Source organism: Elephantulus edwardii, unplaced genomic scaffold, assembly GCF_000299155.1.
Source record: "Elephantulus edwardii isolate Elephantulus edwardi_28Jun2011 unplaced genomic scaffold, EleEdw1.0 scaffold00005, whole genome shotgun sequence".
Classification (NCBI taxonomy): domain Eukaryota; kingdom Metazoa; phylum Chordata; class Mammalia; order Macroscelidea; family Macroscelididae; genus Elephantulus; species Elephantulus edwardii.
The window spans coordinates 20,395,728-20,407,731 of NW_006399755.1; the positions used below are offsets into that span (position 1 = coordinate 20,395,728).

Consider the following 12,004-nt stretch of genomic DNA (forward strand, 5'->3'; position numbering starts at 1 on the left):
TCTTTTTTTATATAGATTATTTACCAAATTCAGATACTTGCTTTTTCAGACCTGATTTTTCCAATTTCCCTCACCTCCCCATCAAATTGTACAATCCCTTAATTAATGTCCTTCTCTCCTGCACATCCTTATCCCTCTTCTTCCATCCTCTTCCCCCTTCCATGAGCACAATTAAGTGTTCTGAAATCCCCCGCCTCTCACCCTTTTACTCCTTCTATAATAACTGTTTTGTACAATATTTCTCTTTGTAGGACTGAGTCATACACTCACCACTGGGCCAATTGGCAGTATCAGGATGGATGGTTCAAGTAACTCACAGGAAGACAGAAAAGAAATCACAGAGAAAAGCAAATAAAAAAAGAATAATAGAATGGGAGTCATATCCTTCCACATTAATATTGATTAAATAAATATGGACTAAAACCTGTCCACCCTGACCTTGGGTTTGGGGAGTGACTGAGAAAGTTGGGTTCAATAATGTATACTGCATTGAAACAGATGAGGGAGAAAACTGTTTAAAAGGGATATGCGATTAGGTATTTTTGTCATGGCAGGAGTCTAGAGAGAAGGCTACATGCTGGAGTGGACCTGGGGGAGGGTTTGTAAAACAATGAAAGGATTTTTCTTTTGTGTTTCCAAGAGGGTATTGTACTAGGAGGGAGAGTTCTGAGGGAAGAAAAGTGCAACCATGAATGAATGGAAATCCAAAGTCTCTATAAATTTTTACTGAAATTAATAGTAAATTCAAAATTTTTTTAAAGAAGATATCCTGAGTGACTTAAAATCAGGAAAGGTGTGTTTCAATGTTATGCATAACCTTTCTCCATACCTAAAGGTTACTGTTGTGTTGTTAAGTGCCTTCGAGACGTAGGTGACCCATAGTGACCCTATGAAGAAGAGTCCTCAATGCTTGGGTGTCTCTCATCCTCTCTCCAGGTTCGAAGGGTTTCTGGAGGCCAGCTATTATGGATGTGGATGCCACTCCTCCTTCCAAGCTTGTTTTAATTGGGGAGCTCCACCCTGCTCTCTGTTCTCATTGGGTAACCAGCCATTAACCCATTTGACACATAAGTGTCACAGATACCTAAAGGTACATGGTTCAAATCAACCAGCCGTTCTGCAGGAGAAAGAGAAGATAATTTCCTCACATGCTATTTACTGTCTCTGAAAACCTGCTTACAGAGTCAGCTGTGAGTCAGTTCTGACTTGATGACACATAACAACAACCACGCTCAATCTTTAGGGAGCACTGATAGCTCTGATGAGTGTAGGTCATTGTGCTGTTCACTTGAAGGTCACTTTACTATAGTAATTGGGAGAAAGATGGCAATCTCTTTCCTTGGAATTTCAAAACCCATCGAGAGTCAACAGTTAATAAGTTCTAATTCCAATGCAATGAGTTTGAATTTGTTTTTTATTCAATAGTGAGCAAATAATTGAAGAAACTGCACTATAGGTAGAAGAAAGTGTCATCATGATTGAAAGGAAATTGAACTACATACAGTATGTAAATGAATAGACACGTCACCAAAGAAGACATTCAGATAGCAAACAAACACACGAGGAAATGTTCAAAATCCCTAGCTATCAGAGAGATGCTAATCAAAACAACTATGAGATATCATCTTACCCCAGCAACAATAGCGAAGTCCAACAGGGCAGCAAACAAGAAATGCTGGTGAGGTTGTGGAGAGATTGGAATCATATTCACTGCTGGTGGGAGTGTAAAATGGTAGAATTACTATCAAAGGCAGCCTTGCACTTTCTCAAAAAGATGGAAATAGAAATACCATTTGACCCAGCAATTCCATTACTGGGAATATAACCTCAATGAACCAGAGCCACAACTGAAACAGATGTATGCACATCCAATTTCATTGCTGCGTTACTCACAATAGCAAAGACAAGGAAGCAACCCAAATTTCTATCAGCAAATGAATGAACAAACTATAGTACATTCACACAACGGAATACTCTACAACATTGGAAAAACAAGGAAATAATAAAACATTATACTACATGGGGGAGTCTTGAGGACATTATGCTCAGTGAAATATCTTAGTTATAAAAGGACAAATACTGCATAACACTGCTGTTATAAAATAGGACAGACATGGCAGAGTTGAGGAGGGAATGGGGAAAGAGTGGATAGATAATTAATTCTGAAAGTAGAACAAAGGAGGAGAAGAACTGTTTGGAAGGAATACAATCTGGAACAAGGGGTGCATTATGGGGAAAATGTGCAACAAAGAATAAAAAAAGAAAAAAGAAACAAGCCAAAAGAGAAAATGAGTCTTTAAAGGTGGACAAATATAAAGTATCATGACAGATGGGAAAACACTGAAGTTGCCGATTACTTCATTTCATTGGAATCCACAGTTCACTAACATGAAAATGACAGTCAAGAAATGAAAAGAGATGCTACACGGGGCATCAAGAACTTCTTTAAAGTGATAAAGAGCAAAGATGTCAGTTTAAAAATAGGCAGAATGAAAGTTGACTTTATAAGTTGGTTCCAACTCCATGGCAATGAGTGAGTCTCTGGATTTTTGTTTGTTTTTTAATCCTGTTACGCAGTGTTTTGAGTGTACTAGAGAGTGATTACGTATTTCCTATAACATCTTTCAATATTGCGACACAAGGTTTAAATTTGTTTTTTCAGTTAACTTGAGAAAAGCAGAGTGAGTTCTTCCCTTTTTATTCTCCAATATCAGCTCTCTGCACATTCTATTATAATACTTTGCTTTGTCCTCTTGAGCTGCCCTTTGAAATCATCTGTTCTGATCTTTTACTTTGGCATGTTTCTGTTTTGGCTTCTCAACACCCTAGCACATTTGTTTTAGTCTCTTCTGTTATTATTTCAGTTTTTTCTTTCTCGTCTGTTTTTGTAATGACCGTTTGCTTTCTTCATGAACTATAATGTTGATATAGTTGATATAGATGATAATTCATCCAGTCTTCAATCATTAGTGTTCAATGCCTCAAACCTATTGCTAAGATCATCTTGAAATTCAGATGGAATAGATTCAAGATCATATCTCGATTCTTGTGGACTTGGTTTCATTTTATTTGGCCTCAATTTGAACTTGCACATGAATAATTGATGGTCTGACACAGAGTCTGTCCCTAACCTAGTTTTGACTGCCAATCCTGAGCTTCCCCAATGATTTCTTCCACAGATGTACTCAATCTGAATCTAATGAAGCCCATTCGGTGAGACCCATGTGTAAAGTCATCATTTGTGTCTTTTAAAAAAGGTATTTATAAACAAATAAGTCATTGCAATTACTTGCTATGCATCAGAAAGCTGGGCAATGACTAGAGATGATAGAGAATTGATGGCTTTGAGCTCTGGTGCTGAAAAAGAGTATTGAATATACCATGGACTGCTAGGAGAACAAACAAGTTCATCCTGGAGAGGACTGCTCCTTGGAAGTAAGGATTCTGAAGCTTCACCTGACATACTTCGGACATGTTTCAAGTCTGTACCAGTCCTTGGAGAGGGACGTCATGCTTGGGAGGGTAGAGGGACAGCGCAAGAGATGATATGGATTGATTCAGTGACTGGGGTAATGGGAGTAGGCGTGTTAGAGACAATAAGGTTGGCACGGTGTAGGGCTGATGTGCATGGGGTCACTATGAGTCGCAGGTGGCACATAACAACAACAGCAACAGCAACAAGTCATTGAAAATAAAAATTTGATCACTCTATTTCTAGCCTCATTTCTATCACCAAGCCCATATTTTCCAACTATTATTTCTATTTCACCGTTTCCAGTTTTTGCATTCTATTCACCAGCTATCACTAGCATATCTTGATTGCATGTTTGGTCAATTTTAGACTGCAGTTTGGTAAAAATGCTCAATTTCTTCCTCTTTGGCTCAAATGTAGGAATGTAATTTGAATTATAGGTGTCTTTGATTCAGGTCATAAAGTGATCATTCTGATCACTTGCTTTGCATCTGAGAGCTGGACAATGAACAGGGATGACAGAAGAATTGAGGCCTTTGTGCTGTGGTGTTGCAGGAGAGCAATGAACATCCCATGGATGGACAAGAGAACAAACATATGTCTTAGAGAGGGTGCAGCAAGAGTGTTCTTTAGAGGCAAGGGTGATGAGTCTTCACCTCACATACTTAGGGCATGCTGCTAACAGGCACTATTCCTTGGAGACGGACATGATGTTTGGAAGGGTGGAGGGTCCGCAAAGAAAAGGAAGACCTTCAATCAAGTGGATTGACACAATCACCAGGTGTGACTGTCACAACGGGCTCTAGTGGGTCAGAAAGTGTGATGAAGGCACAAGATAGGACAGATTTATTGTTCGTAGGGCCACTATGAGTTGAACTCAACAACAATAACAACGTAGAGAGATAACATTTTACTTAAGTAGGGAGCTCTTACGGCTTAGGGGGTAAGGAGTTGTCCTACTAACTCAAAGGCAGTCAGTAATTTGCAGCCACTTAAAACCTCCTGGAGGGTCAGGTAAGATGATTTAGTTCCAACTCAGAGACAATGTGTACTCGAGTACTCGAGTACTAGAGATGTCTTTATAGGACTTTGGTCATTAAAGAGAAAGTACTATATTAATGTTAATCATTAACTTTTTTACCTAATCTTCATAATCACCTATTATAGTGTCTGTTACACAAGTCACTCTGCTGAGGATGTTCCAGACTGAATTATCTTTAAGGGAATATTAAGTAATTCAGAACAGCCAGAATTAGTAAGAGCTGATGGAGGGACAAACAGGAGGAGGAGAACGATGAGTCAAGATGCCTGGAGGTGGAGTTTGGACTCCGGGAGGCCTAGACAATTTACACAAGTTCATTCTATTTTTAGATTATTATTTTAGTGAGAGGACTTTCAGGAAAGAGGGAAGCAGACAAATACGGGCTCTTTTAGCGTGCTGCTGCTGACAAGCTTGCATTTGGAAAGTTGTGAGAAGGAGCAGTACTCTCAGTACAATCATCATTTTATACGTAGGAAATGCAGAGTCTAGGGACAGTAGAGTACTTGTCAAGGATATTAATTAATGCTAATGATCAGGCAATCATATTACAGTTAAGGAGCTGCAGTATTTAACAATACATATTTCAGTGAGTTAAAGAACAGAAAGCCTACCCACAAGATTAATGATATAATTAGCACAAACGAAACATTTAATGCTATTTCTCCTTTTTTATAAATAGCAAATACAGTCTTGCAAGTTGCAAACTGGCTCAAAGTGGTGTTTATGCAGATTACCAGAATTACCATGAGAATCATCCAAACCAAAAAAACCCTGAAACCTGCTGTAGATTCCCATTCATAGTAACCTCATCTTCAAAGCAGATTAGTACCATCCCTCAGATTTCCCAAAGCTGAATCTTTACAGTAGTAGATTGCTGCATATATTTTCTTCTGCAGAGTCACTGGTAGGATTTCAAACCACCTGTGGTTTGTTGTTGTTGTTGTTATGTGCCATCAAGTCGTTTGCAACTCATAGGGACCCTGTCTGTGTACAACAGCCCTAAACCCTGCTCTATCCTGTGCCAATCGCACTGCCTCTGACACACCCATCCCGATTACCCCAGTCACTGAATCAATCCACCTCATAGAGGGTCTTCCCCTCCTGTGCTGTCCCTCCACCCTCCCAAGCATGATGTCCCTGTCCAAGGACCTGTCCCTTCTTACAACATGTCCAAAGTATGTCAGACGAAGCCCCAGAATCCTTGCCTCCAAGGAGTAGCCAGGTTTATCCCTCTCCAGGATGAATCTGTTTGTGGTTTAGCAACCCTTAAACTGAGTAGTTAAGCACTGCGCCACCAGGGTTCCTTCTGTTACCCTGGTTCCCTGAAATAGCCCTTGCCCTGTGGGTCTGAATCAGCACCAGGAACTTGGCCAGCTCTTACCTTCTGGAGGGTCTCATGTGGCTGTTGAATATCCAGTTGAAAGAAGTTGCCTAAGAAAGGCAGCCTTGGAGGCCTTGGAGGATAGTTTTTTGGACGCCGGCTTTTGAGGAAATCAACAAAGAACAGAAAGAAGAAAGCACCCAGCAGGAGAGTCCGGAGATGGAGCCCTGCCCAGAGGGCAGAAGCCAGGGAGCCCAGCGCGGCCAGCATGGCTGGAAGCCTGTCTGCTCGCTCCTCTGTTTTCTGAGCCTTTTAAAATCCCTGTTCCTGGTTCCCAGCGCCACTGATAAGTCTGTCCCTCCCTGACACTCTCTGTGTGGTTTTCCCGCCCTCACTTCCTCCTCAAACTCACCCCCACCTTCTGCAATTCGCCAGGCCATTCTCCTCCCAATTGGCCCAAATTGAAACCTCTTTTTTTTTTTTCTTTCCCTGTTTCACTCTTGCCACTGAGTCAGAAACAACTCAGGACTCAAAGTATAGAGGAGGAGATAATTTCTTCTTGTCCCAATGATTTGGCATCAACCTTTATCCTTTCCTACCTCCCCCCGCCCCCCTTCATTGTCCCTATTGCCGACATGAGTCAGAGTTGATGATAATGGCACAGGATAGGACAGGGTTCAGGGTCACTGTGAGTAGTACTCCACTGGACTCAACAACAGACGACATTTGGATGGAGCAGGGCATTCACCAGGAACTGGATAACCAGTAGATGTTGCACCTGACCCTGAGACTATCTCTTTTCAGGTGCACGATCAGGAACAGGAAGCTCTGTTGGCCTAGTAGAAAAGGTGTTGCACGAAGCTCTAACAGGTCCGGCTACGAATGTGTTTGGGATGGGGTTCTCTTCCCACTTCTCTCCTGTCATTGTTGTTAAGTGCCCTCAAGTTGTAGGCGACTCATAGCGACCCTATGAACGTAAGTCCTCAACACTTGTGTGACTTTTATCCTTTCTCCAGGTTCATAGGGTTTCCGGAGGCAAGCTATTACAGAAGTGGATGCCACTCCTGCTTCCAAGCTTGTTTTAATTGGGCGCTTAACAACAAAAACAACATAGAGATTAGTTGGCCTCCTGGACAGTAAGTAATGCTACCAAGACAAAGTTAGGTGACTTAAATCTGCAGCCCTCAGGCCTGTTTTTAATTGTTTTTGGTCAAACATTCTTCTAGGCCTTATAGCCCTGGTCTGTCCACTTGCTGTACAGTGGTAACTTGTGGTTGCTGTGAAGCTGAACACTGTGACACTGATGTGTCAAATGCGAGAATGCTAACCTTCTCTCCTTCAGTGGAAATTATTAAAGGCCGCCAGAGGGTCAGGAATGGGTCAGTTCCGACTCTGTGGTACACAAAAGCAACAACTCTAGCTAATTAAACACTGTAAATCATCAGTAATAAATATCTGCCTTGTTGACTTCACCAACTATCTTCCACCAATGATCCTCCTGCGGATCAGATGAGATTAAGCACACATCTAAAACTGAAGTCCATTAAAACTTGCCAAGTTAATTCTAACACAAATTGATTTCATGTGTGAGAGCAGAAATGTGTTTCATGGGAGTTTTAATAGCTGAGTTTTTCACTGGATTTTTGAAGTGTTCCTGGGTGGACTGGTACCTTGAACCTCTAACTTTTTATAAGTTTATTGTTTTTGTCGTTATTGTGTACCATCAAGTCGAAACTGACCTTCCAGTGGGATTCCAGAGGCAGTTAATAAAAGAGGAGATGAGCTCTCCTTCAGCCGAGGAGCAGCTGGTGGATTTGAACCATGTGCCCTACAGATTGCAGCACTGCTTCTTAGCACTAGGCCATCAGACCTTCCTTTGCATAAGGAGACAAATGTATTAGCCATCTACGCCACCCGGAGACTCCAAAATACACAAGTGCTTTTGAATGGTAGAGCCTGAGGTCATCCAAGGGCCCAAATTCAAGGTGTTCACAATCATCTTACACCATTTAACTGAACTGAGCTAAATGAATAGATAATTTAGTCATATTTATATAAAGAAGGAGAAGGCAATATCATATCTGTAACTTGATAAAGCATTTTTATGATTTAAAAATCTCTTTGCATTTATTATTTCTTTTGATTCTTACAGCAACTTTCTTTAGGAAGGGTATGATTATCTACTTTTCATCTCCTTGATTAAAAGACATTATTTAGATTGTGAATGACAGCCTCATATACTACATCACAGGAGACAGCAGAGCTGGGATTTGGATTCCATTTCTTCAGTTCAATTCCTATCGTCTTTCCTCAAAGGCATTTCTGTCTGATCCCTCACTTCTGAGCAGGCACTGTTGTCTCCAGGACATATTCCATGGTTCTCTTTCTTTTCCCCAGCAGCATCAGGCTCGAGGAATAGCACAGATGCGGTAACTGGCAGGAGAGAGGGGGATGGCTATTCTAACCTTCTGAGTCAGCTTCTCATTGGCTGGGGGCCTAAAGGTAAATCTTTGTACAAGGGAAGTGAAGAAGATAAACAACTCAGCTCTGGCCAGCTGTTCTCCAATGCAAACGCGTTTTCCTGAAAGGCAAAAACATGAGACTGAATTATATTCCCCACTGGACGAGGTTCCTGACAGGCATGGAAATCCCCTTCCCATCCTGCTAAGCAGGAGGAGAGGAAGGACCTGCAAATCCTTGAAGCTCTATTACTCGAGGGTAAATTCAGTTTGCCAACTAAGTGACTTCATGCACAAAGAAGTCCATATCATGAACTTTAATGTCTCCAAGAGTCAGACAGGGTTATACGTGGGTCAAAGTGCAGGGGGTTCAACAATAAAGAGGAAAGCGTTTTTCTACAAAGTGATTTTCTAGCCTAAAGACGATGACAACAAGAACAACAATGAAATTCAACCACAAAACAACAAAATACTTTGTGAATTTCTGCAATCCATGAAAACAAAGTTTCTAGAGACATAAAGAGAGAAATGTCAAAGCTAGGGTTCCCAAGTACAAGGCATTTCAATAAAGTACGTAGTGTCTTCCTCAAATTTTTTTCCTCCTCAGAATAACACCATAGAATCTGTTGTGTAAGGTTCAGTGCATAGGTATTTAGTGAAGATCAGACTAAAGTGATGGGGCGTTCAATCTCATGATTGGTGTTCTCCTAATACAAACACCGAAGGAAAGTACCCTATGATGATACAGAGAGACTCAGGAGCCAAGGATTGCAGAAAATTACCAAAAGATAGTAGTGAAACATTCAACAGACTCTCAGTTAGAGCTTTCCAGAAAAAAATAATCTTGCCTAAATCTGTATTTCAGACTTAAAGCTACCAGGAATGTGAGAGAATAAAACTGCGAGTCGTTACGCTATATATACAGTTGTGAAACTTTAACTAAGCATTCCTAGAAAACGAATGTTGTCATTGCTATCTGCTGTCAAATTGCCTGCAACCCATAATGACCCCCATATACAGCAGCTCTGAAAACCCTGCCCTGTCTTGAGTCAGTGTCACTAATTCTGACACACCAACCTCCATTGTCCCGGTTACTGTATCAATCCATCTCATTTGAGGTCTTCTCCCTATGCTGTCCCTTCACCCTTCCAAGCATGATGTCCTTCTCCAAGGACTGTTCTCTCTTGGCCATGTGCCCAAAGTATGTGAGACAGAGCTTCAAAATCCTAGCCTCCAAGGAGAAACTTGGTTTTACCCTCTCCAAGACAGACCTATTTGTTTTCTTGGCAGTCTATGGTATGTTCAAGACTCTTCTCCAGCACCACAATCTGAAGGCATCGATATTTCTTCTGTCATCTTTAGTAGTCATTGTCTAGCTCTCTGATGCATAGCAAGTAATTGTGAGGTCCATGGCCTGGCTAAGGCACTCATTATTCTCTAGACTGACATCGTTGCTTCTCTGTACTCTGGAGAGGTCCCTGACAGCAGATTTTCCCAATGCAATTCATCTTTTGATTTCCTGACTGCTAGTGTTAAGTGTGTTGATTGTGGAGCAGAGTAAGTTGTTACTGTTAACTACTTCTATCTCTTCTCCATCTATCACAGTGCTGCCAATTGGCCCAGTGGTGTGAATCTTTGTCTTCTTGGTGTTGAGCTTCAATCCATATTGAAAATGAATACTTTCTGTAATATTATATTTTCCCCTCTAATTCTTAGGGATTTCAGTGATATAGGTGGTATTTTCCACTTGTAAAAGAGTCTCCCTCAAGAGGTCCTTACCCAAAAAGGGTCTTTGCTAACTAAAAAGACCTTATTTTCCTTATTTTTCTAATGTCTTAGAATACACTAGTGATCCCATTTAGGGATGCATCTGTTCCCTAGAGCTCCTCAACTGATATTCCGTTGATTCCTGTAGCCTTGGTTTTTGCCAATGTCTTCAGGGTAGCTTGAAAGTTTTTCAGTAATTTCGCTTCTTGATCACATACTACTTAAAGAAATGACTTAATGTTGACCTATTCTTTTTGATACAGCCACTCAGTGACTTCTATCTCCTTTTGATGCCTTCTGCATCAGTCAATATTTTCCCCATAGAATCTCTCAGTATTGCAAGTTGAGACTTAAACTTGTTTTTCAATTCTTTCAGCATGAGACATGCCAGGCATATTCCTTCCTTTTCATTTTTAAAATTCAAGTCTTTGCATATTTCATTAAAATAATTTCTCTTCTAGAGTTACCCTGTTCATCTCTCTAATTTCTTATTTACATTTGCCTCTTTATATTGAAAAGCAAATTCTAGAGTCTCCTCTGACTTCCATCTTGGTCTTTTCTTTTTTCCTAATTTTTAGTGACTTTTTGCTTCCTTCCTGAATGATGTCTTTGATATCATCTCACAGCTTGTTAAGTCTTGGATCATTAGTGTTCAGTACATCAATTCTATTCTTGAGATGATTTTTAAAACACAGGTGGAACAAATTCAAGTTCATATTTAACTCCTATTCTAAATTTTAAAATAGGAGTCCATATTTTAAATGGACTATTTTAAATTTTAATTTGAACATTGTTGCTGTTGTTGTGTGTAGTTGAGTCAACTAAGACTCACAGAAACCCTATGCACAATAACGTTGAACCCTGCTGTATTCTGAACTAGTCTCACTGTTTCTGACACACCTACCCTAATTACCCCAGATACTATGTCAATCCATCTCATCTGAGGTCTTCTTCTCCAGCATGGTTCCTCGACCCTTCTAAGCATGATATCCTTCTCCAAAGACTGGTCCCTCTTGGCTACATGCTTAAAGTATGTGAGATGGGATCTCAACTTTGTGTCCAACCTTGGTTTCACTCTCTCCAGTACTTACAAGTTAGTTCTCTTGGCTGTCCTTGGCATGTTCAATACTCTTCTCCAACACCACAACTCAAAGACATCAATTCTTCTTTGATCCTTTGTTGTTGTTCAGCTCTCTGATGAATAGCAAGCAATTGAGAAGACCTTGGCCTGGATCAAGATCATCTTAGTTTCTAGACTGTTATCCTTGCTCTTCAGCTAGAAGACTCTGGAGACATCTCTCACAGCAGATTTTCCTAATGCCTTTTTTTTTTGTAAATTCCCTGACTGCTGGTGCCAAAGTTGTTTATTGTGGAACCAAGCAAGCTGAAATGGTTAACAATCTCAATCTCTTCTCCATCAATCATGATGCTGCCAATTGGCCTAGTGGTCAAAATCTTGGTTTTCTTATGCTTCAGTCCATATTGCACACAAAGACTATAGTCTTTGACCCTCTGCACCAAATGCTTCAGGTCGTCCACAGTTTCAGCAAGTAATGTTGTGTCATCTGCATAACACAGGTTATTGATGAGTTCCTCCAATCCTGATGCCACATTCCTCCTTATAATGCCCAGCCTTCTGAATGATCTATTCTGCATACAGATTGAAAAGGTTTGGAGACAGCACACATCCCTGACACACTCCTTTTCTGATTTTGAACCATGCAGTGTTTCCTTGCTCTGTTCTGACTACTGTTTCCTGGTCCAAGGTTTCTAGGTTTTGCATGAGCATAATCAGGTGTTCTGGAATTCACATTCTTCTGAAGGTTAGCCACAATTTGTTGTAATCCAAACAAACACTTTTGCATTGTCAATGAAACATCAACATTCCTCTGGTACTCTGCTTTTTACCAAGATTCATCTGATATTGGGAATGATGTCCCTAG

General features: G+C 40.6%; 2 protein-coding genes across 2 annotated transcripts in view; both read right to left on the minus strand.

Moving 5' to 3' along the window:
• Window positions 1-6,105, minus strand: part of LOC102847099 (cytochrome P450 2J2-like) — a 42,633-nt gene extending 36,528 nt beyond the window's left edge. The window contains exon 1 of the mRNA XM_006879830.1: window positions 5,896-6,105. Coding sequence (XP_006879892.1) covers window positions 5,896-6,105 — 210 coding nt within the window. The remainder of the gene's footprint in view (window positions 1-5,895) is intronic.
• A 2,132-nt stretch (window positions 6,106-8,237) lies between these two features.
• LOC102847501 (cytochrome P450 2J2-like) overlaps window positions 8,238-12,004 on the minus strand; it is a 29,586-nt gene continuing 25,819 nt past the window's right edge. The window contains exon 6 of the mRNA XM_006879831.1: window positions 8,238-8,416. Coding sequence (XP_006879893.1) covers window positions 8,238-8,416 — 179 coding nt within the window. The remainder of the gene's footprint in view (window positions 8,417-12,004) is intronic.